General features: G+C 46.1%; 1 protein-coding gene across 8 annotated transcripts in view; it reads right to left on the bottom strand.

Moving 5' to 3' along the window:
• Nucleotides 1-1,049: 1,049 nt before the first annotated feature.
• Nucleotides 1,050-25,116, bottom strand: part of SGSM2 (small G protein signaling modulator 2) — a 58,677-nt gene continuing 34,610 nt past the window's right edge. For 2 of the 8 annotated variants that reach the window (XM_086762754.1, XM_086762759.1), the window contains 20 exons: nucleotides 24,320-24,387; nucleotides 23,668-23,813; nucleotides 23,091-23,225; nucleotides 22,513-22,637; nucleotides 21,459-21,526; nucleotides 19,698-19,861; nucleotides 19,032-19,161; nucleotides 17,458-17,592; nucleotides 13,925-14,075; nucleotides 13,319-13,383; nucleotides 12,719-12,864; nucleotides 12,138-12,266; nucleotides 9,774-9,956; nucleotides 8,179-8,583; nucleotides 7,391-7,515; nucleotides 6,077-6,159; nucleotides 5,489-5,598; nucleotides 4,980-5,076; nucleotides 3,764-3,931; nucleotides 1,050-3,426 (listed from right to left, as the gene is read on the bottom strand). In XM_086762754.1, the coding sequence (XP_086618880.1) occupies nucleotides 3,338-3,426; nucleotides 3,764-3,931; nucleotides 4,980-5,076; nucleotides 5,489-5,598; nucleotides 6,077-6,159; nucleotides 7,391-7,515; nucleotides 8,179-8,583; nucleotides 9,774-9,956; nucleotides 12,138-12,266; nucleotides 12,719-12,864; nucleotides 13,319-13,383; nucleotides 13,925-14,075; nucleotides 17,458-17,592; nucleotides 19,032-19,161; nucleotides 19,698-19,861; nucleotides 21,459-21,526; nucleotides 22,513-22,637; nucleotides 23,091-23,225; nucleotides 23,668-23,813; nucleotides 24,320-24,387 (2,722 nt within the window). In that variant the 3' untranslated portion in view covers nucleotides 1,050-3,337. Of the gene's footprint in view, nucleotides 3,427-3,763; nucleotides 3,932-4,762; nucleotides 4,894-4,924; nucleotides 5,077-5,140; nucleotides 5,323-5,488; nucleotides 5,599-6,076; nucleotides 6,160-7,390; nucleotides 7,516-8,178; nucleotides 8,584-9,773; nucleotides 9,957-12,137; nucleotides 12,267-12,718; nucleotides 12,865-13,318; nucleotides 13,384-13,924; nucleotides 14,076-17,457; nucleotides 17,593-19,031; nucleotides 19,162-19,697; nucleotides 19,862-21,458; nucleotides 21,527-22,512; nucleotides 22,638-23,090; nucleotides 23,226-23,667; nucleotides 23,814-24,319; nucleotides 24,388-25,116 lie in introns of those variants that run through there. The other 6 variants (XM_086762756.1, XM_086762755.1, XM_086762757.1 and 3 more) reach the window with 6 other exon arrangements.

The raw sequence follows: 25,116 nt of genomic DNA, 5'->3' as shown, positions 1-25,116 counted from the left end.
ACTTCACTGGGATGCTGCATCTCGCTGAAATAAATTCCTGTTGCTGCAGGGACTCTGCAGTTCCAGGGATAACTTGTCTAAATATCTGCTTTAAAAGTTTCTGAGAATTTCCGAGCAGAATGCTGGGGATGTGTGTGGTGTTAGTAAGAAAGAGGGCCCTGTGGAAATGAAAGCCGGTCTGTGATCCCAGCTGTAGTCCTCGCGTCTCCCTGCCCACCCCAGGTCCCACCATCCGAACGGGATGGAGGCCGAGGACACAGCAGCACTGGAAGATTATTTAAGCCAACATGTCACTGGATACGCTTCATAAAGGGCTTATCCTCTTTTGTAAGGCTAAATACGCGATTAACAGCGGTAGCAGTGATGAGCAGTGGCTGGGGGATGGCTGCGCCTGCCCCAGTACAGAGAGGCATTTGCTGGCTGTTTTTACAGTAGAATGGGGAAATGCTCCACGATCCCCCAGGGACCCCCCTCTAGGCAGAGCTTTCCAGCCCAAAAACCTGGAAAATTGTTGCAAAAACTGCCAGCAGCAAACCCACCAGCGGGTAAGACAGCAAGTCCTGAAAAAGGAGTGCCCGTGCCAGAGAAGAGCAGGAGGCAGAGGATTTCTAAGAGGTTTGAAGGTGGGACTGGGCACGAGGACAATCTCTCCTGGAAGCCCAACGGCTCAGCTTGTTTCAGTGCTAGCTGCAGCAGGATCAGGCCTAAAATTGCAGGATGAAACTTTTATTTTTTAACCCTTGTCGTAGGCCTGCTTCTGCTGCCACTCCTTCCGCGGGGCTGAACCGGCAGCAGGCTCAGCGCGTGCCGATAGCTGCCTGTAACTTAGATCCGCCCTTAGAGTCACGGGCGGGACATCGGCCCTCTGTCTGGTGACCACCTGCCGACTTTAAAAATACCACTGGGACAGCAGCCCCCGCACGCTCGCCACAGGCGTGTTACTCGGCTATCTCGCTCTCTCCCAGACAGCCCTGGGCCTTGGGACTCCCGGTTCTGTCTCCGAAATCACCTCGGGGGGGAAGAAATTGCTTCCAAAGAGCTCCACAGAATGCCTTGACGATAAGTATTTATTAATATGTTACATTTAAACATAAATAATTGAGCAATAGAGTAGTCTGCTCCCAACAAAAATAAATAAGTCAATACACAATATTCATAAAATACAATTAGACAGAATGTTCTAACAAACAAATACAACAAAGTTCACAGAGGTTTGGGTGTTTTGTGGTTGTTTTTTTTTTTAAGAGTTGTATAGTACATTCCAAACATAGCAAAGAAAAATAGTGCAGTTTTATTTTTTTACATCACTTCCTCAGACTCTGTGAGTTGGAGGGTTTTCTCGCTCTTGTCAATTAAAAAAAAAAAAAAAGCATTTCACTTCAAGTGAACGAACTGAGGTGCGTGTGAGACCTTCCAGCAGCCGTGCACTGGCCCCCGAAGCAGCGGGATGCAGCCATGAAAGCTGATGAGCTGGGGCGGGCAGGATGCTTCCTTGGCTCCTCATCGCACGCAGCACCCCAAGCCCGTGAGGCGCAGGGGCGGGCAGCAGAGCTCAGCGAACTCTTCCCTCTGAAACTCCCACGGGTCCCCCGTGAGCACCGCTAGCACAGAAAGGGGGTTTCCTTCCCCGCAGCCGCCTCTGCAGCACCTTGCTCAGAACTGAGTGGGCTGAGATGGTCTTTCAAGGACCAAATCCACCTTTTCCTTGTACAAGCAATACTCAGGCCTGTGAGGACCCCCAAGGCTCCCAAGGACACGCACCTGGTGTGAAGAGCAAGAGTGCCCGCTGCCTGGGTAATGACAAGGAAAAAAAAAAAAAAAATCCAAAAAAAGGAGAAACACAAAAATTCAGATTTTTTTTTTTTTTTTTTAGCTCACTGAGGTTTCAATGGCAAAGGGTGGAGTACTTTGGAATACTTGAAGTGCTTAAACTAAGTCCCTAGGTTTTCTAGGAGGAGGATCCGTGAAATCTGCAGCTAACCCCATTCGCAAAAACCCGCTCCCTCCCTCTCACTGACACAGAGACACGGCTACTCAGAAACAACACGCACCCTGGGAGCGCCGGTCATTTTATACAGCGTGGTGAGGGGCCAGCACAGCCGCAGCCCTGCGCAGCCCTGGGGCAGAAGCCCAGCTGCCCGTCAGCCACCTCTGCGCTATGCAGGACGGGGTGGGACGTATGCTGCTACTGAAAGGCTGCGGCCAAGCAGGGAAAGAAGTGGCACAGAACTTGACGGGGCGCAGGGACGGCTCTGCAAACCAGCACTGTGCGGCAGCAAAGTGGGTCAGCTCCCACGCAACAATTTCAGCTGCTTCACCTGGCAAGCACCCACACCTGCCTGAGTGGACCAACGCCTGGTTGGTGCTTGGGGGGTCTCCCAGACAGCTCCGCAGAGCAGGAGGCGGCGGCTGGTGGTGCGCAGTGAGTAATCTGGAGGAGGCGAGGCTCTGCTGTGTCCGCTCCATAACATGGGATCTGAACTTCGTGGCACTCCGCGCAGACAGAGTGTGGGAGCTGCCAAAACAAGCACGGAGCCTGTGGCTGTGCGCTAAACTCGCATTAACCTGGTCTACATGAGGCAGATCGTGTCACCTGGGAGTATCTGCAGAGTACGTTTGCAAAGTAAAAGGCAGGCAGGTCTGCGGCGTGTGCAGGCCATGAAGACTCAACCGCGTGAGCTACACAGCAAAGGCCACCTGAGGTGTTCAGCTACTGCTGCCAGATTGTCACTGCTCACACTCACCACGTTACTGAGTCCAAGGCCACTCTCCCCGCCGGTAACTTATTTACTTTAATTGCTGCTAGATACTCTGCTAAATACAAATCCACATGTTTTAGCAACAGGAGCTCAGACGCGTTCTCTTCCGTGGTCAAGGCACAGACACCGAGTCCGCAAACGTGCTCCTCAAGGGCCCAGGTCACTGCTTGCAACACACGAGTGAGCTGGATCTGGCCGTACCTCCATGGAAGTTCTGGCAGAGCACACAATGTGCATCCAGGCTGTAAAGGTGCAGTAAGTCGAAACAGAAATGTTCCAGAATGTCGAATCCCCCTTCTGATCTCTCAAATACGGAGACAGATGGTCTTCAAGAGAGGGAAGCAAGAGAATGCAAAAAGATTTTGTCTAGAAATACAAAGTGAGTGTAACAAGGTCTATCAAACACAAACCTCATCTGGTGAAGGAAAAGTGCTGTTTTTAAAAGGTTGTTACAAATCTCTTAGATATTTATTACATTACATGGAAGATGCAATTAAAACACCGTTTTGCAGTTACAGTGCAAGAAATGCTCCATCTGACAGCTCACAACAAGGCCCACTGCGACGCTCTGCTCGTTATCACTTATTTTCAATCAGCGTCTGCACTTTGTACACAAGGTCTCTTGCTATCCTCAGAATTTCCTCGGCATCATGATGCTCTGCCATTTCTAAAAGACACAGACAAACATTCTTAACTGTCAGCAGCTGGAACTTTTCTGTCCTAGCTTTGATATTACTGTAGCATTAGCATTAATTAATTAGTGTAACAGCAGCAATCCAAAAGCACTGCAGGGGTTTAGGTCTGTAGAAATACAGACAGAACAAGCGGGTGAACCCCTTGGTGCTGCAGGTCCTGGCATCAAGCTCTAATCCTCCTGGTGTCAGTTCTCTTGGAGAAGTCCCAGCGCCCTGCGACCCCAGAGCAGGAGCGGGAGGCCTGTGCCCACATGTGCCTGCGAACAGCCCTCCTGGGATCTCACAAATGTGACGCTCAGCTCAACTTACCGTTAAAAAACTTGATGATATCAGTGAAGTCCATGTTGTTATCACGGATAATCTCTCGATAAACTTCCACAAGTGCTAAGGCAATGAAAAGGACAAAATGTTCTGAAGAGATGTGCTTTGCTGCCCAAATAACTTCCCACACTGTAAATACATCCTCGTACAACAATTCTGAATGGGAATAAACATTACAAGAGCATCTGATTATTCAAGTTGACCATTTCCCCCCCAACTACTGTCTTACAGCCTTATGCAGACATGACTAGTGCTCGATGAGTCCGCCTTCTCCTCTTCCCCCTCTCCTCCAGCCACCTCCTGTCACTTACGTGTGCAAGTATGGCAACAGAACTGGGACTAAAGGAAAATGAAGAAAGAACGTAGGTGTGGCAGTGCAGACTGAACCCCAGGAAGATGCCTAAACTGCAGTAGCCATGTGACAGCAGCACAGGTAGGCCCAGTTCTAGGCAGGGCTACACGTCAGGCTGCAAATCTGAACGTGTCCAGGGCCACCTCCTTGGCTTTGCAGGGAACCTATCACAGCAAAAGCTCTGCTGTTTTTAATTGGCAGCAATTAATTGTATAGCAGATGCTGGTAAGTTAGGTCTACGCACGCCCCAGTTCAGATACGACCCATGGCAGCTTTGCCTTCTCGAACCATCCAGGCTGGAGCTATCCAGTAGGCAGAGGGTTTACTGCGGTTAAGAGTCACAGTGCCGCCCCCTCACCGTCAGGTAGCTGCTCATAATAAATGGCCGAGGGATGCGTATCATCTCCCTCTGTCACCTTTGTGCTTTGGGGTATCTGAGAGGGACGTCGTCTTTTGATTCTTGCAGATCAGCCTGTAACCCACCGGAGCTACTGACCTGCCTGGTAGCAAGACGGGTCTCACCAGCAACACTGCACCCAGCAATTACAGCCAGCTGCTTCTGTTGGAGGGGGCGTGGGTGGGGTGCTGGCGCAGGGATCCCAGGGTGCTCCCACACCATATACAGTAACACAGTCAGCAAAGTACAACAGCTCCACGTTACCAGGAAATCGCAATGCTCCTTTCTAAGCTTTTTTTTGGTCATTCCAGTGCTAGTTCATCTCTCAGAGCTGCATCAGCTTTCCTAGCTACAAACTCTCTTGGGAGCCTAGCTCACATCCAGACATTCAGACCAAAACACAGAGCTGTTCTCAGTTTGCACAACTCTAAACTACAGGCAGAGAACATCGTTACCTCTTTTAAAGTCAAGCAGGAACCAGCGATAGCAGAAGTAAAAGTGAGTGTAATCTCCATTCTGGTGCATCAGTTCAAAAAGCTCGGAGTCTAGAATCTAAAACGCAGAACATCAGCTGTCAGTACCGCGTCTCAAAGCGGCCGAGATCAAAGGTGCTGGAGGCTGGGTAAGGCTCCCGCGCCGCTCTCTACCCCCTCACCCTGTGGTAGCCAGAGGGGCTGCTCGGCACGGAGCTGCCTTGTTACTGCGTTTGCAGAGTGCCTGATGGGGGTGCCCCGACGCAGAGCGATGAGGTGAGCAGTTCCTGCCGCGCAGGTGTGAGGTGACAGCAGTCAGTCTGCACTGCGAGTTTAAAGGTCCAAGCAGTAAGTTACAGACTGACTTGCAACAGGTGGCAAATTTTCATCTTCCCACCAACTCTACTCTCGCCCTTCACCGTGGCATCAAGCTAGTTCTGAGCCTCTGCCACAACCTCATCGTCTTTCAAATAAGACTCAGAAAGACTCACTTGGATTAGGGACCGCATGTTGGCAAAGTGTGTGTCCATGGCACCTCCGTTGGGGAAGTTCTGGCTCATCCTCTTCATCAGGTGGCTGAAGCAGCTGTAAGCCAGCTGATCTGCAGACAGAATGCAGAGTGCTCAGCGTTGCTAGTTGTGTGACTTCCCTGAACCAAAATAACATACGGCAGGACAAAGGGAAAAACAGGGTTTCCCCTTTGCTACTCCCAGATCCCAGCACCAGTACGTAGAGGAAACAGAAGACAGTATCTGACTCTGGACCATTTTTACTAGTTGTGTTTCAAAAGAACCCAGCTTGCAGTTGAGTTTTCAGCTTCAGCAACTGCAGGAACACAGCTGCTTTGAAAATTTAGTAACATTTAACCTGGAAGTCAGTGAGTGAACAGGGAATCCCCGAGATACTAGTGTTAGCCACTTCAACAACAGCCACACAGAGAGAGAACACGAATCAAGAGCTGCCCGTTTGATTTTCCTGGTGAGCTAGCCCTGGTTAATGGACACAACGTCTGATACAGCATTTCTACAGAAAGGCCTCCCTAAAGATACCAACGTGTTCCAAAAGAAAACCCTTCCTACCATTGTCAAGTATAACCATCAAAGGAGCCAGGAGGTCACACATGCCTTGAACATAACCAACTTCTAGGTGCTCCCAAACATAACTGCAGAAAGAAGGAAACACAAGAGATAATAGGATTAAAAATCCTCTTCCTGCATAGTGGCCGCAAAAATGTGTCTTACACCCAAGATACAACTCCTTTTGAAGCTTTTAAGGGTCTTGTTCTAGAGTGCTGTAAAAGATCAAGCTAGAAGTCCAGAGAACTACTACAGCAATTCAACTCTGCCAACACACTGGTACAAAATGACCAATATTTCTACTGTTTTTTTTTCAGGAAAATTCCTAAAAGCTTTCTAAACAATCCACCATGAGGCCAGAGCAGCATGTGAGACAGGAGTATCTCTTGTAGTACGACTCTTGCTGTAGGCTCTTAATGTGTAGTGAAGAGTAAAAGAATGTGACCAGTTGTCTACTTACAGGATGAACGAACTAACTCCGAACTTTCCTCTTCCTGTTCCTCAAAAGCTAAAAATTATACTGAAGTTTAATTCGATTATGCGAGACCAAATCTTAAGCAGCTGTTGAATGTGTGACTCAGAACTTTTTGACACTTTGCGTTCCAGAGGGTTTTCACAGCCCTGTATTATCTTCTACTTGGAGAGAGAGGACCATACATGGCTTGCGTATCAATAGTTTGTGAAAAAACAGCTAACCAAAGCATAACGGTCTATGGAAAAAAGCCCAGATTTTTACGTTACCTGGGTTTTTTGGCTTTTGTTTTTGTTTTTCCCCTAGGTGGAATGTCGGTATCTTTTCCGAGTGTTAAAGTCTATGACAGTTTCTGCTTTAAGTGTGCTTAGCTGAACAGCCTTCATGGCAATCTGCATTCCTAAAGTGAAAACTAGCTTTCTGTTGATTCCAGCCGGTCTCAGTGGCCAGAGATGCCGCTTTGAGTTTTGATTTGAAGATGTAGTCTTTTTGCCTTCTTAGTAGACGTCCCTCAACAGCTCACAACTGCTGTCACCGACTAGAGCACGGACGTGTTCTCCTCACACGGAGGAACCCAAAGCTGACAGTAGCTGCAGAGGACAGTTCGAGGTGACTGGTAGGCTCTGTCTCTTGAGGTAGAAAGAGAATCTTCTGAAGCCTGCATTCCAAACTTGCATCTCCTGTCATACCCACGCTCTCTAACTTACCATCCTACCTGTTCCTCCTTCTTGCAAGTTTTAAGTTAATTAGTGAGAATTTTTATGCAGATTATTATTTCTATGTTATTATAGTTTATGAATTATGACAGAAATGTGAAAAGTAGTTCAGCTTACAAGCTGTATTACCTGCACATGACATTTCGGAGTTTCTCCAGGTTATCGGCAGTAAAGTACCAGTAATTCCGATCACATCTCTGGACATCTTTATCAATTCTGTGCAAATTTAAGGCAACAGTGTCCAATAACTCTATCTAGAAGAGAAAAGTTTTAGTTAGATCTGCTGAGTTTAGAGCATTCCCAGGACTTTGTGCAGACACTCTGAGAATCCACAAACCAGAAATAGTAGAATTATACTTTGGGCACATGACAGCATCAAAATACTCTGTTCCTGTCAAAAATCCCCGATGAAATGCATACACTTTCTCTGGTAAACGTTCCAAGCCTGTCCTATTTCCAAGTGGTCGTTTCCAGTGGAAAAACTTCAGCAGAGAGACACAGACTCAACTACTGCTCTGTTGACAGCAACACTGAGAGATGGACTCAGGTGGTGGTTCAGTTTGATGAGATGTGCGCTTTAGCTTGAATTAAATGACACTGAACTCTTACCAGCGGTGTCTTGTCCAAGCCCTCCCATCTTCCCCGCAGCCTCTGAAATTTTTAGCTGCTAGAACTGTACCACATTCTTTTCCTTGCCTTCCCACTCAAAAAAAACCCCACCCCACATTTATTTGCTGTCTTATTACCAATCTAGCTCAACATCCAGGTGAAAAGATTGGGATGCAAAAACAGTTGTCGTCCCACCCCCTGTAGTTCTAGTTTGGGACTGTCTCTCATTACATCCTATCTGAAAAAGTACAAGTCTCTGCTAGAAAAGCAATGCTGTGCGGAGAGATGATGATACATGTTTGACCTACTGTGTAGGATGCAGCGCAGACAGAGGCAACATCCATTAAATAATCGACCTGGGAACACAGCTGCTCTTCTGATGCAGAATCCTGAGACTGCAGTACCGCTGACTTGTGTTTCTGCACACGTGGAGTGTCTGGGTCAGTCCGTTCCAAGTCCGTGCTAGTTTCTTCTTCAGCCCCGTCTTCAAAGGAGACACTCTGCCCGTCATCGATGCTGGACAGGATGCCTGAGGCCACAGAGTAGTTCCTCGAGGATGGCAGCCCAGAGTCAGGGGAGTCAAACTCCACAGACTGTTGCTCTACGGCAGCTACTGCTGCCGGCGTGTCGGTAGACACCATGGTGAAAGTGGGGTCGTCCTGACCCTTTGAGTCCCGCTCTGCTGAGTCTGTTTCATCTACAGATATAAAGACCTAGGGGTGGGCAAGGGAGAGAAGATTCGGATAAAGCAGGGGAGAATAGAGAAGCAGGAGACATTAACGTAGCAAACAGACCTCCAGCCACGAGAGAGAAATAAGGACGTTACTTCAGTGAACAAGATCACTGGTTAACGGAGCTTCCCTACATGCAAACAGCTGAGAGCTCCTCACTCAGTCCTTATACTGAAACTGTAAGTGTAAGAATAGTACCAGTTTATGATCTCACGTCCGTCTGCTATGATGATGTCTCCCCCTTTCATAATCCTCAGTTAGAAATACCCTGGAAAGCAGTGAAGCTTCCCTTCCTGCAACACCAACACTAAAAACATCCGGTTATTGCAACGTAATAACATCTGTTATTGCAACGTAATAACATCTGTTATTGCAACGTAATAACATCCGTTATTGCAATGTATCTTTGAAGAAGACCAACATACCTCAGGCCTCCAACAATCCAGTTCAGTTACTGGTGCTTGAAGTCAAGACTGGCCTTCAAATTCTTTTCACCAAGCAACCACTTTACCTCTTCTCTTGTTAAAAAACTCTTTGTTGAACTATGTCAAGTTCTCTTCTCTCTTGCATGACTGAAATCAGTTAGCTGTTTGAAGGCTGCATAAGTGTCTGGATGCCCAGAGGCACTTCTGGCACACACGCGCCACCTCTCCTGTCCAGCAACGTGAAAAGAAACCCCTTTCTTGGTTATTCACGTTACAAAGGGGTGAATTCAGTCTGCCTTTCTACTGCTTAGCATCTTACCTTAGCTTGACAAAGATCCCCTCTCCCAAAGTAAAGTCACACACAACCTGTCAAACAGGGACGTGACAGAATCACAAATATGCTTTAACAGTAGCGATCCAGCTCTATGCTGGATTTGAATAGAGGACGTACAAGTCAGAGATCTAGAAAGCTATTCCTCTGCTGAGAGAAGGATCTTTATAGTAGGTGAACCTTAATGCCCCTCAGGCAGGTCCTGCTTAAGGACAGCTGCAGACTACCCAAAATACAGACCTGCTCTTAGCTCTGTTGGGGAGGCTCCACAGCTTCACATTCTGTACCGGGCTCACGTAGCTCCAGAGCGATGGAGCTGCGCTCACCTACGTCTGCTTCCCTGGGCTGCGCCTCGGCAAATGCTAAGCCTCCCGCACTGCCAGCACCAGGTGGGTGAATGGGAAGGGAGTACCTACATCGTTGCTGATGGTGGAGTCCCTGTGAATCAGTCGCTGGACGTGGCTGTCAATGCTGCTGCCCGATGAAAACTTGGCCAGCGTGGCAGAATGCGATTCTTTCTCTCGCTGCTTCACAATGACCTCACAGGCTTTCCACTCAGCCATGACCTTCTGATACCGGAGAGCGATGTCTTCATCCACCTGCAAACAGACAGACAGACCCTGAAATGGTGGTCCTCCTTGAAAGCTAGCACTAAAAATGAATGGAAGCCAGGAGGGAAAGGTCTAAAGCGAGTGTAATGTCTCAGACAGAAGGCCTGCAGGATCCTGAAGCCCTCTGAAGAGTGCATCACTGTGACTGGAAAGCACGATTACTGGAGCAGTAAGATGCTGCCCATTTTCTGCAGGGAATAAACTATCACTGTAGATGCCAGAAAAGATTCATATAAGCATACGTGTACGCTATCAACAGCACCTCAACACTCTGGTTCCCATAGCAATAAACCAGATTTTTCCCACTGCTGCCTTCCTCTGTTGAAAGACAGACACAGAAACCCCCCCTGAGCTATTAAGGGACATGTAGTAATTTTACTACTCTGTCACTTGTCAGGAGCTGAAGAGAAACCACAATTTGTGAGTTGGCTTCAGGCTCTGGACTCTGCTGGCTGGAGTTGCTACCAGAGCGTTCATGCTATGAGCTGCAGGCTGTTTGTCACTTGAGGTAGCTGCCGAGTCATAAATCATAAAATACAACAGTTAGTGGAAGGCTGGAGGACAGCCATGGGTGGGAGTGCCCCAGATACTCATGGATGACTGCAAAAATATCATCAGAAGGCAAAGATGATAAATCACCCGTCATGACTTCAGTTAAGGGCGCGATAAGTTTCATCTACCTGCAAATGTAATGACTGTTTCCATGTCATTCATTTAATAGGCTCTTACACTGAATGGTACGCTTTAGCCTCCAACAGCACATTTCTCTGAGGAGCTGGTTATTGCTGTAACTTACTCCTGGTGTTGAGTAGCTCATCAGAATTCCAGGTGAGGCCTGGAGCACCCCTGTGTTAGTACGGTACAAACTCAGGGAAAAACATTTCCTGTCAGAGCTTGCATTCTGCAGACCCCTTATACCTTGCAACACATCTTTATGAATTTACTGTAATTGCTGTCATACAAAGGGACTCAGTATTTATCTCTTCTTGCCCAATCTCTTATGTTCTAGCCGTATACATGTGTGCACCCTTTGAAACTGGGGCCAGAATCCATGAGTTGTGGCTCCAGATCTCCCACTCTGAAAACTATCTGGGCCCTTTTTCAGTTCCAGGCACACCTTCTGTTTCTACACATGGATCATAAATCTGATGGTTCATACACCTGTGGAGAACAGAGACAGCAAAATGCAATCTATGCAAGAAGCCTCCAATAGCCTATATTTCTTGAAAATTTGAGTTTTTTTTTAAAAAAGAATCATTATTGGAGCACCAAATGCAAATGTAATATATTCACACTGCTTCTGGAAGTGCTGCAAGTTATCCAGATCACGGCTGCTGCAGCTCAGAACCAGATCTGCAGAAGTGTTGGGAAGGGCCCGCCCTTTTTCACCACGACAGCAAGAGTTAAGGAACCAGTCCGCACGGTGCCCTAGAAGGACTTCTTTTTTCAACTTGTGCTGTATGCGAAAGGGGTGATTGAACCAGTCCCGCTGTAGAACAGACGTGCTTTCCAGCAGGATTACAGCCACGTATTGGCCTGGCTGGATGTCTGGATTTGCTTCTCTTTTGAGGCAGTTTGCCCGGCCATCAGGAGATAAGGCAACCTTGTGTTTTACAGAGGCGTGTCTTATTTAAGTCTAGCAAAAGTATAACGAGCGTACAATTCAAAGCTTCCTCTGGGCATTTTTAGGTTCCAGACAGTAACTCCCAGAGCGGTTCAGAAGGCAGACCTGGGCTGTTCACGGCTCCAGCAGAATTCCACACGCGCAGTTGCAGTATCACGTAGATAAAGCGGTTATTTCAAAGAGCATTTTGAAGTATAACTCAGCCAACACACCATATAAAAGAGGGATGACTCAAATTCCTACCCAGATATCTATGTCTCCCCATTTGGTGAGTGACAAATGTGTGAGAGCAGGATTAGCTCAGGGCAAGTGCCTGTCACAGGCAGAGGCTGACTGCAGGTTTCCTGACTGCAACAAAGAATTCCCTTCAGTGATTTTCAGACATGGTAACATGCGATAATCCCTCCACTAACACGCGTCACTCATGTTTTCAGTAGCATTTTTCCCTTAGGAATATTAAACAATAATAAAGACTAACACTTGCTATTCAGAAAACAAATCCTATTCTGCAAACGTAGTTCAGATCCCCGGGAAGCCGTGCTTACCTGCTCCATTTCCTTTTTGGCCATGCCGAATTTATAGTGACCTAACAAGAACGGCCATACTTCCTTTCGAATCTCATGCTGTACTCCACCGTAGTAAACTCTTCGTAGTAATTCCAGTTCCTTGTAATTCTACAGCAGTCAGGAGAAAGAGGCATCAAGGTAACACAACTTTATTTTCTCGGGCACGCTCATATACACTTAACACCAAGTATAAAGACAGTGAAACGCACGCACGGCACTAAATATACATTGCAACTTGATGTGTGCCTTTAGGGCCGGAGTTCAAATCCAGTCTAATTTAAGTTGCTGTGCCTCCCATGAAAATAATTAACTTTTAAAAGACTAGAGGAGTCAGGAGATAGTTGTTTTGATGTTAATGGATATCTTTGCCATCGTCAGAGATGCAAAAGATAAAAGAGATTTTAAGAATCGCCTCGCTCTCACCGGAAGAGAAGTGATCGTGTGCGGACTAGGAAAAGCCTTTAATGCTTCCTGGGGCCAGCCTGAGGGATATCACACTCAAGGCAGCAGTGCATGCGAGCCAGTGTAATTAATGATCATAAAGGTATTCTGCTGCTTACCTTCTTGTCCTTCTGATACTTGCTCCAGACCTCTTTAGTCAGGCCTCCTGCAGCACTGGAGGGTTTGTCAGGTGGGATGATGGTGTGGTTCACGAGGGCAGACAGATGCGTCCGCACTGTTGACAAGTGGCGGCAGTAGGCAAGCCCTGCGGTTGGGGCAGGAGGCAGACTTCTGTGAATGAGCAACCTACCTCCTATCAGCAGCCCCGTTTTGGAGATGACGCTGTGATATTTTAAAGATGCCACTAATAATCCTATATGAATTAAACTTGCACTGTGCTGTATGAGAATGAAGAATTGCAACAGAGGCAAAGTTTAAATAAATCTGACAGAGACTAGTAAAATCCAAGTAGAGTATTGCACCGCAAGGTAAAACTCCATTCTGTCTCCACTAAGCATCACTTCTCCCATTGCTAGATGCAAAACCCACAAATAATGGAATTATGAAGCTGTGATACTTGCGTCACATCCACCTACTGTCCTGAGGTGATCTGACTCACAACAATAAATTTGGGGTCGGACAGCTTTCTAAAACAAACATCACATGTTTTTTAGATAAGCATACAGATACGAGGGCTGGCAGTCGGAAGCTTCACTTACATCCATAAAAGGCTCTGGAAACGATTTGCCTCTTCATGCTTTCACACAGCATCTTTAAGGGAGTTCTGCAGAGACACACGGACAGGAACACCGTAGGTCATGGGGACAGATAAGCGTGAATTTTATGCTGACCTCTGTGACCTACACGTAGCAATTCTTTCTCTGCACCAAGGTTTATTTAGCTAAAGGACAGCAATAACAAGAAATTACACTTCTGAAAGCATTTGCCCCACCAGCATTTTGCCCTGAACCAGATCCAACCTGGCACATTTAGGTAGAGCTGCTGCAGGTGCACTGTACAGGTCCTTGTCAGATTAGACGAAGTGTTGCCCTTTGTTGTAACTGTTAATGCCTTGTTAAGGAACACATTTCCAGAGCTGAGTTCTGTTCGACTAGACAGAAGAACTAGATGCAATTCTTCTGTCAAAATGTGACTTGAGTGGTTTTAATAAGCTAAATTTCTTGCTGTGTAACTCCAGCTTTTTGTGTTAAACTACTTGAAAATTGTTGCTCTTTGTCTCTGGTGTTGCAACCAATAAAACCTCCCTGCTTCAAACTGTGGCACGCACAACGTCTCCCAGCTAAGCTCTCTGCACATCTGCTTACCTGTCATGGATGCAGTTGCAGCAGCTGGGTAGATCGTAGGGGGAGCTGCCTGTTGAACAGGAGACACATGAGGAGCCTTGGCTGCAGTGCTCCAGCTGCCACGAGAGCAAGTTTGCCCCAAAGCCTTGCATCTCTATCATGTCGCTGGTGTCTAGAAAAAAAAACGAAACAAAACAGGAGGCCATCAGCCTTTTTTCTCCTTTCCCTCTCTTCTGTGCGTCCTGATGGCTTCATGCTTTACTTCTCAGCAGGCTCTGAACCTTGGTTCCAGAAAGGGGAGAGCGCCATCCTAGCGACCTCAGAAACACTGCTCTTGGCACATCTAAACCAGCTGCATGCTGTGCACGATCACTTCCCGTGAAGTCAAATCCCTTTGCTATTTCCCCCTTTCTTGCCCATGCACATCTGGGTTTGTGTTTCAAGAGAAAGAGAAAAGGGTGCTGCTGTAACAACTGAAACTGCTGCTTGTGTAACACTATGGTAGTGTTAGTTATGGCCAGAAGAGATCATCTAACCTGACCTTCTATTTATTTTCAGGTCTCAGAATTTCATTTTGCAATTCCTGGAATTCCTGGTCATGTAGCTGCTAATCCAGCTAGAGTGAAAGTTTGAGCATAAAAGAAATTAAGACACTGATACACTTAATTTCAGAAGATACTTCTTTCCCCCTTAGGATCAGATACTAAAATACTGAGCGCAGAAGGACAGTTCAAGTCCTGCTAATGTCAACACTATGATTATAAAAGTAGGATACTCTGCAGGAAGATGTGATCCAGCAGTGCAGTGCAGCTTCTTGAAGTATCCCTGCTCCACCAAATTATTTGCCTTTTTAACCAGCTTCAGGAAGGCAACCCCAAAAAAATCACCAGCTGCCTTCATCAAGCTTGGCTTCGGCTCTTCCCTTCCCAGCTGGCATTTGAGCGTGTGGGTTTTTTGGTTTATAATAAATAACTGGCCTTTCAGCTCACCCATGATTAAAATTAAGGCAAATTCCATAAGACTGTATGTCACTACATTAACATTTGTAAGCAAAATCCAGTCCCCTGGGCCGTGCTTTTAAAACGTACATCGGTTGGGTGGTGGTAGGGGCAATTCCAAACCATCTCATGCATTTTAAATCAAGGCAGCATGAAGCATTTTAGTAGTGCCTATGAGAAAGTGGGCAGAGGTGAGGAAGGAGTGGAGTAAAAACAGTTAACAGAAAAAGCACAGGCTCATGCGGAAGCAGTCACGTGTATTTCACTTCACAAAACAAAGTGTGATGCAAAAATGCTCTTCACCTTAATTCTTCAGGAAGGAGCTGAATGACCCAGTATTTATTGCAGCTTCTTATTGGGTTCAAGTAAAAACCACTGGACAAACATTTTAGATCATTATTTTTTGCCTCCCCTCTACAGACAAGGAAAGTGGGTTTTTCAGTTTAATTTTTTTAGTTTATTTTTTAGAGAAACAAGGAAAGAACCCCACAGAACCTAAAGATTCAGATGAAAGGTACCTGAATTAGTGAAGAATTAGAGTGAACAGCATCTTTTATTTAACTGTGGTGGTGTTATCTGTAACTTCAGCTACATGCAGAAGTCGAGCATGTTGCACAACGTAAAAGCAAATGGCCAGCAAACCTGCTGCAACAGTGTTGTCATTATTTAAGGGGATGCTGCTGGAGGGACAACAGCCAACCCAAGCTAGTTCAGCAAGAGTCATTGCTCAAACAACGGACATATTCCTAACTACACCATTGCCTGCAAGATGAAATACGCAAAAGCAGATATTTGACAGCTGTTCTAGGGGGAGAACTTAAATTTCCATCACCTGACTAAAGCCTAAATTCTGTTTCCTATGCTTTAGATCACAGCGTTAGCCTCCTAACGTGTATGTGGCTGTGTTAGAGCTTCTTCCTTTCCGTTACCACCCATATCCAGTGAAGACACACAGAACCTTCTGAAACAGTACCTTTTTTCAACGGGAACGCTGTATTTTGGAGTTTCTTTCCATCCATACCTTCCAAGAACTCTCTGTTAACTCGGGCTGGGCTTTATTAGTTCCTAGGGGCTACTACCTTGGGATAAGTGTGTGGGCAGCCTACAAGAAGTGAGGAGGATCTCCCTGGACACGTGTCCATAACATGTGTAAACAGAACTTGAGCACTACGCAGGGGTGCAGGGCAATTGCTGTCTCCTCCAGTCAGTCCCAGCAGAGCAGGGCTCACATCCATTTGGAATCAAACTCATTGCTCTGCTATTTAAAGGTAGGAGTGTCTTATCTGGAGTCAAGATACATCCTGTTTTTCTTAGGAAATAGAACAGAAAAGACGTGCTCATGCTAACGCAACGAATGAAAAATACAGGCAAGAGTCAAACTTGCAAGCACTTGCTCTCCTTCCTACTTCCTCTGCAGACGTCAAACTTTTGACAGCTACTTTACAGCCCGATAACAGAAGGTTCTGTTCTTGCTGATACACTCCAGGTATTAGGAAGAGGCTGTTGTTTTGATTGTAACAGGAGCGTGCCAGATTTGGCACACACACTCAAGAGGTATCAAAAAAAGTCTGGCAGTATGGAAGCTGTGCAGTAACTGGTAAGCTTAGAGGAGGGAGAGAGTTCACATGGACTAGTGGAAAGGCCTGGACAACACCTGCCCGTCTTCTGACCCACTGCAAGCCTTAGAACCCAAGCTGTGCAGGAGGGGTTTGGCCGGGGGAACGGATTATTTTGTACACCTTCAGCTTCCTCCTTTGAGAAAGCAGGTACTTCTCTGTCTTCAGAACTAGGCTACTGGGTCCTAAATGCTTGTAATACACACTCTTACTTGAGAATACCAACTTAATACACATGTTACTAATTGCTTTAGGAAAATAATTAGATGATAGATTTTTGGAAGGTGGAGAGCCTGAAGCCCACCTAGTCTATGAATGCAAGAAGCGGAATGAAAGCACCCGAGTACAGAAAGGCACTGCATCTGCAGTCTTCTCTGCATGCTTCTGCTACCTTACAGAGGAATCCAAAGCGTGGGAGTGTGTACACGTGCACCATCCCTGGGCTGAAACTGTAACTCCCTACACCTCTGCCCTGCTCTCTCTCCACAGACACGCTCCATTTCTGACGTGCCCAGCACATCACTGCTATTGCTGCAGTGGTTCACCTCTGATCCTTCCTACACAAGGCTGCCCTCCCCAGTCTGTGACACTCTGCACGACTGACTCACAGAGGGAGAATACAAAGACCTGTTACACTCCCCACTTCTCCTGTGAGAACATGCTCTAGTACCCAGCTTTTATGAAGGCAGGGCAGGAAGGCTCTGGGAGGAGAGTTTGTCTGTTCAGCAGCACACACGCTCAAAGGAGAGGGAAGGTGCTGCTGTTTCCACTTCCCACAGGTTGTGAGCGTATTCCCAGCCTCTCTGTACAGTCACCTTCATCTCCAGATCCCATGGTGTGAATGAACGGTTTTTCCCTGTAATAATGCCAACACTGTTGTATGCATCAGTGGAACGAGCTGCAATAGAGCTCTGGGACACAGGGGGAGGAGGATAAAAACCTTTCATCCTATTAGGAGCTGTGAGGTTCCGAGAGCAGATCATTGATAGCATTGCGTGTAGCTTATCTTCCTCCTCCTCATCATCGTCAACAGAGGCAGAGCGGCTGGCAGCTAAGTGGTGGTAGTTAATAGTTACTGCTCAAAGAAAATAGTGAAAGAGGAGGATAAGAAGAGAGAACTCGACTCTGTGGGAAAGCTCAGAAGGACATGTTCAGCAAAGACAAAGGACTTGAATCTTGCCCTCTCCTTGAAGGCACAAACTCCTGTAAATGGGAGTTTCTTACAGAAAAAAGCACGCTCCACCAAACCGGGCCAGCTTTTAGTTGTGCACAGGCTGTGTTCCCAGAGCACACGTCACATCACGGCAACGGAGAAAGGCCCCAGTGCCAGCCTGCAGTAGGCAAGTATGCTTTTAGCAAAACTCCATGGAGTTCTAGGCTCCTGCTAGCCTCTCTCCTTCACCATGCCCTTATCAATGCTGTGGCCTCTCTTCCACTCTGAAACTTGTGCCAGATGCACCTGGACAGCAAACGTTCTGCTCCCCAGCTCTGGCACTGCAAACATGCAAGGCACAGGCGTCCTCCTAAGGAAGCCCGAGACAGGAGTCAGCTCGCTCTGTCACAGGCAGGTCTGTGCCGAATGTGCCCACAGAATCTGCGCTCCCCTTGACTCGGGGAAAGGCAGAACATGCTTTTGCCGATGTGTGCGTGAACTTACCTGCGCTAATCCCGAAGCCCTAATAAAGCACGGCCCCCACTGTGGTTCAGTCCCCTGGGTAAGGAGGGTTCAGCTGAGATTCTGCTTTTTCAGCTGCAGTAAGTCCCAGTGTGAGCAGTAAATCCAAATCCCCTGGGAACTTTAGGGAAATTCTTGCTTCTTTGCCAAGGGCAATAAAACTAAACATGCTGTTTGAGAACTAGCTCAAATGCCTTCTTGCACGTAAGGAATTTGTATTCACTGATGACATGAGCTGGTTTGGTGCTTGGGAAATCATATCGTTTCCTTGGAAGGGCCTTTATTTACCTATTGTTAAGTTCTTGCTTCCAAGCCAGGAAAACTTAGCCCAGGGAGTTCTTGGGGTACTTTAAGAGTTGAGTTTATGTTTGGTTGTTTGTTTGGTTGGGTTTTTTTCCCCCTAATAACAACATTATGAGCAAGCAGTGTGGCCAATAAAAATATCCTCACTTCGGAGCAAAACTGCTCTTGGGTGGTCAAGCAATCTTTCTGCTTTTAGTCTCAGCTTGCAAGCCCAGGGGAGTATTTTGAAAACTTCCTCTGCAAAACACAGAGTAAATATAAATAAGATTCCCCACCTCAACTCCACTTCCAGTAGGATAACAAGTTTCACTGCATTAAGGAAATCTACAGTAAGCTGTACCTGTTGATCACAATTAGCACACAACAAAATTTTGTGATAGGTTCCCCCCAAAAAAGAAAAAACCCTGGCTCATCTGTTACCTTCGGTTACTTCCCAGGATATTACTTCAAGGTTTTCTTAGGTTTTTGTTTTGTTTTGTTTTGTTTGTTTTGTTGTTGTTGTTGTTTTTTAAATGAAGCAGAACAAAGGCACTTACTGTTATCGTGCTTGTGTCCTGGATAGATAATTCTGAACACATAGTCTGTAGAAGTGTCTTCAGCTGGCATTTCCTCTAGGTCCACTGATTTGTTGCTGTTCCGTTTTCGAAGCTTTGGGAATACCTTACCCTAGAGAAAATAATGATTCCATACATTCAGCTACAATGACTAACAGAGCACAACAAACTACTTCAGACCTTTGGCATCTTAAATCTTAAAATTAAACCTTCAATGTTGGGAGAAGGTGAGGTAGGAAACAACAGAATCGTACATAGCAGGTGGTTTAGGGGTACTTAACGCAGCTTTTTGTGTACTTAAAACACAGCTTTTTCTGGTAATCCATGGGAGGTGGGCACCAGCTTCTTCGATAATGCAAGCCTCTGACGGCAAGTGTGTCCCAGGCCATTTGAGTCTCGGTCCCTATCGCCCCGGTTCCTATTTTGATACAGTAGCAGATTCCAGTTCATGTCTCAGTGGGTCAATGAACGTATGAACAATTTTTATAGATTATCTCTATAAGAATCAAATGGTATTGAGTTATTTTGCCTCTCACTTTGCTTTGCAGCTGCTTAACAGTGGTGCCCAGGCTCCATGGAGCAGAATGCTGTTGCACAAAGCCATTAAGATCAGCCCTGCCGCAAGCAGCTCGTCGGCAAAGGCAGTACCTTGCCCTGTTGGGACCAAAGTGGTGGTTCCAGCTGACCACGAGGCAGAAGACCATTTTCCAGGCAGGAGAGAAACGCAAGGAGGTGACCTCCCTGGGGGAAGTGCAGCGGAGGTCTCTGAGTTCCATCCTGACTCACCAAGACTAACGTCCATCTGCTTTCTGCTGCAAAGGAGGACATGGGAAGTCCACACTGTTACACTGGAACCTCTATTTGTTGCTCTTACTTTCTAAATAAATTTTATTTATGATCATCTCTAAGTAGGTAAATAAACCTCTAAGCCACAACCTAGGGATTATCTCAGTCCTTTAGTCCTGAAGAAGATCACGATACACGCAAACTACAACAGGCCTCATGCAGAAACACTGAAAGTGACTGTGAACACTAATTTAGTAAACAATAAAGGAATAACTAAAGTAAGTCTCTGGTGTATGAAGTAACTTGACAAAGGACAGACAATTTGGAATGAAAATGAACCTAACGGATAGAACCAGAGGCTGTCAGCTTTATTGTTGTGACATTCCCTGTTGTAAATTTTTCTCATCTATCTTCACTGTCACTAGAAATTTAGCACAAATAAGGAAAACTACTCTGGGCTCTGGATACTACCTTAAGCATAATAATCTGCATCTTGTACAATTTTCAAAAGCATATAAGTGAATTAGGTTCTTAAATTCCTTTTCCAAAACTGAATGAATGAGGCATCTAGAGCCACCTGGGTAAAGGGGGATCTCTAAGAGCAGGATGTGTTCCACAACACGGCTGTGCCAGGTGCTGTGGCAGGACCGCCAACTGTCCGTCGTCTTGTGCAAACACCAAAAATCATGTTCCGTATACGCCTGGCACCTGTTATGAAACCACTTTCTCAGTGAAGAACAACAAGGGCTGTCATGTTTCACATCTATCATTTAATTCCCCTTTTCCTAAGGAACTGCCACAAAGCAGAGTGGTGATGCATCTGACCAGCCAGTGGAATTCTGGACAGGCACAAAGCGTCCTGGGGAAGCTGAGCGAAGTGAGGCAAACGGACCTGAACTAATGTTGCAGTTCTCATCCTCTCCCGGCTGGGAATCTAGATTTTAACACTCATCCCCATGTGACCATAACTAGTTAGAAGTGGTAATGACACTGAGGGTGGAAAGGTGATCATTCAGGTGGCTCTCCTGCTTATGTATTTTAAACATAAACATAAACTTAAGGCTTGTTAAGTCAAAATTCCAGATTACTCTGGAATACTCCAGATTCCTCTCCCTACACTGAGCAGAATGGGCTACTGAGAAGCGGATGGTCAGAGGGTGACGGGGTGGCACTCCCTTTCTACAGGTTGATGATCCCGCTATAGATGTGGCTGACAGACCTCCTTTTCCCCCCCCTCCTTTCTTGCGACGGTCAATGGATGGAGGATCACGCTTCACAGAGCCACACCTTCTATGTTTAATACCTGCCGCTGACCGTTTCCCGTAAGTGCTGTTCTGCACAGATGACTCAGAAAATACAAAGCACACAGAAAAACAAAAAAAAAATAGAAAAAAAACCAACCCAGAAAATAGAAAGCAATTGACAACTGGAGCGGTGTTAGGCAGAGGAGTTCTTACCAGGCCTTTCAGTGAAGAGATCTGAAGAAGAAAAATGGTCTGCCTCCTGTTGCAATAAACCCCTAACAGGCACCATATAAAACGGCAGCAGCATTGGCAGCACTAACATTCACCTGGCAGAAAGCGGCTTTGGGAGCGCGCCCACGAGAGGAAGGGTTATGCTTACGTTGCTGATGGCAGTGAATGCAGACGATCTGGCTGAGTGGCACTATTAACGCGTAGTCCCAGTAAACACTAATAGGGAAGGAAAAAGTGCAGGAAACATTTTTTTTTCCCATATTCAGGAGTGCTTGCAGTTCCAAGCACCCGATAAAAAGACTCTGCTAAGTTAACAACTGCTTATTAAATTGGGTCAACTAAGGTAAATTTATAGTTAAATAAAAAGCAAAGGAACTGGTTCTCCACAGTGTATGCATCTGGCAGCAGCCTTCCCATCATCTCCCCTTCTCCCACCACCCCAGACCAGGTTCCGACAATGCCCTGGCTCAGATTAAAATGCCTGGGGCACAGACTTTGTGATGGTCTCGTAGCTGGGTTTCAGAACAGCCCGGTTCAGTTCTGCCTTGCACATGTGATTTATGGGCGGCAGCACGTCAGTCCACTGGGGCTCAAGCTTACAGATTAAACACTGTTAGCCATAACAGCAAGGGCAGAGGGCTTCATTAATGTTCTATTAGAAAATACATATGGAGTTTTAGAAAAAGAATGGAGTGGATTAAGCATTTGAGAGCACTGCTCTGGGGTTGAAGGAAGTGTTCCCTGAGGAGACATACCTGCCTGGTTCAAGACTAGCTGTCTCTCCACTGAAGCAGAATGCCAAATTAGATGAATAAGTGATCTAATGAAAGACAATAACATTGCAGGTCTCTTTTTTGAGGCTGAAATTAGCCATGCTTGCCAAGTGACGTGACCCTCTGAAGGGAGGTACTAGAATTGTAATGATGGAAGGTAGTGTTGAGCCTTTTCTCCCAAACACCTGGAGAAGTGGGCTTTTGTTTTCCTTTTGAAAAGGCCTTATATCCAAGTGCATTACAGGACCTTTGGAAAGTAGCTTAATCTGTGGCAAAACAGGAAGAGAACCCAAGCTGCCTGACACCTCAAGATATGCAATATGCAGAAGCCCTTCAGTTAAATCAGCCTTGTTGCACTTATATACTGCCAAGTATACAAGAAATAAACACTGTGAATGTTTCTGATCTTTTCCTGAATGCAAAGACTACCTTTTCTCCAGCTCTGAATCTCCAAGGGTTCCATTCATCAGCTGATTTGGAGTCCATTTTAAAGTCAAACTGTCTGCTGACTGGTGAAGGGAGAGATACCCAGGAATTGCCTCCAAGTCATCTTTCTGTTCACAGAAGCAAGAAACAGACAGTCCCGGTGACTCAAGCACACAACTATAATTGTCACGTACCGGTCTTCCTACACCCTACAAGCTCCAGAGCAGCGCATTATCTAGCAACTGCCGAGGGAAACCTTAACACCAGAAGCGCTGGTATTTAGTATTGCTCTTAGAAAGGGGGAAAAACATAGTACAGTCACTAGGTTTCTGAAATACAGTCCAGTATGTCTGTTCCTACCTTTGTGCCCAGTTCACACTGGTCAGGCAGTGAAAGCATTCATCACGTCTTAATCTACCTCAGCATAACAGAGTCAAGTGGGAAGGCAGCCACTGTCCCGATGACAAGACGTTAAGTGAGCGCTCCACAAGCCTAGGCTATATTCCTACCTGCGCTACTGACTTCTCAAGTCACAGCCAGGCAGCAGCTGTGTGTATTGGCCCAAAACTCCAGGTACTCACCGGCTGGACTAAGACGTTGTTTTTCCCATACAAGAGGTGCGTTCGGGAATTCTGGTGCAAAGACTCCACATACTCTCTTGCTGAAGCAGCAAAGCGATCTTCTGACGTGCTCCCACTGGAATGTCGTTTCCGGATCTAGCGCACACACAAACACAGTCAAGGCAGATCAGGTAGGACGGGAATGGCTGTACTGGCAGGCCAGTAAAACAGGAACAGTCCCATTTAGAGCCATCTCTGCAGAGCGGAACTTCTTTCTGGAGCCAGGAGACTTTGCAGAGAAATGACCTGGGCCCTTACTCATCCCTGACCAATGCAGCTCATAATTTCTTGTGCACTGCCTGGTCTGATCACAAGTGTCAAAGACACAGAATTTAGTCCTGGATCTCAGATGTTTCTACGTACAAATAAAGAGGCCATTTGGCCTTCTAATCTGTGATAAAGGCTCCATTACAGAAGAGAAAAGAAAGACTGTTCTAAATTCAGATCTCTCCCTCCTGGGGTTTACTTTATTTTCAATAAAATCTTTTATTGTCAACCTGCGCCTTAACTCAGAAATAGCTACACCGTAAATACCTACTCCAAGGGCTGGGCGTTTCGAAGGAGAGTCTTGGCGGCCATGTACTCCATGAATCCGGTGTCGCTGAACAAGCTCATCTGCCGAAGGGTCTGTCCAATAGTGATCAGCTGTTTTCAGCTTGGTGTACTCCAGAGCACATGGTCCAACTAAGGAAAGAGCCCAAGAGAGAAATCTTCTGAGTCTGCTCAGAAACATACTTAGCCTTATCCTGCTGGCCAAGTACTGAAAGTGAGATTTCCTTCTCAAGCCAAGGGAGCGTTAATGATCCTACAGGATCAGCCCAGAATATAGCCAACACATATAACAACATATCATGTCCTATTATCTAGGGCTGTATAAAAATATTCCTGTGGGACACAATACCCTGCTACAGCAGCAGCAGTAGTTACAATCTGCTAGCAAGCTTTCAGTAAAAAGCTATTCCCCTTCTCTTCTCTGATCCAACAAATAATTAATAATAAAACTAGATTACTAGTCTCTATGAGTCTCATAAGCAACAAAACATCGTCTTCTATGTTGCTCTATTATAAACAGTTACACTACATGCTAGAGAGAATCATAGAATCACCTTTTGTAACACTATCATAACACAAAATGTTTTAAGAAACAATTTCTTTTCTTTAGCATAAGTAGTAACTTCACAAGAACTTACCTAGCAGAGAAGCCAGTATTGGGCCACAAACAGGATCTGCCAGTAAAGCTTCTTTTTCATAGTATTTACTAGGAGTAAAAGATCAAGGTCCAGTTAAAAACACTGGCTGTTATTTTTAAAAGCTCTTATGCCTTCTAGCTTGAGTCCATTGACTTTAAAAATATCACACGTTACTGCTTACCAGAAAGCACACCAAAGGAAGCCAAAGAGATGAGGGCAGAGAAGCCACATGGGCTGCTATTAACCTGACAGTTCCTCCAGCATTTGCCGTGGGCCCCCAGTAGTCCACTGGAAGTCGACTGAGGGCGCGGGGGGAAGCATGACTACTGAAGTCATGTTCCAGGTCATGCTTCATACTTAATACAAACTGAGCCCAAACACGCATTTCAAGAGTAGATTCAGGCAATTAAATTACCTTTGTGAAAGGGAAGATTTAAGAGTTTAGTGTTCTAAGAGCGTTACCCAGGCTGAAAATGGGACCTAGGCCATACATCTGGAGTGCTGCGCTTGATTTTCAAAGCTTGATTCTGGTTACAGTTCCAACAAAAAAATTCCAGCAACAGAACTTTGCTGTGATTATCAAATACACTCTCTCACACCATGGGCCAATAAGAAAACTGTGTATCTAAACAGCCAGAGACAGGACCAAAGGGATCCCAACCCCACATATTTTCTTGACAGCTAAGGGAAAAGCAGTTGCTATGATTACCTAGAAATCACTGATGCACACATCTCCTACAAGCTCTAATGGAGCTTGACCAGCTCACCTATTGATCTCGTAAAGAATAACCGTTGTG

Source organism: Chlamydotis macqueenii, chromosome 19 (assembly GCF_036417535.1).
Source record: "Chlamydotis macqueenii isolate bChlMac1 chromosome 19, bChlMac1.mat, whole genome shotgun sequence".
Classification (NCBI taxonomy): Eukaryota; Metazoa; Chordata; class Aves; order Otidiformes; family Otididae; genus Chlamydotis; species Chlamydotis macqueenii.
This window is presented reverse-complemented; position numbering and strand designations above follow the sequence as displayed.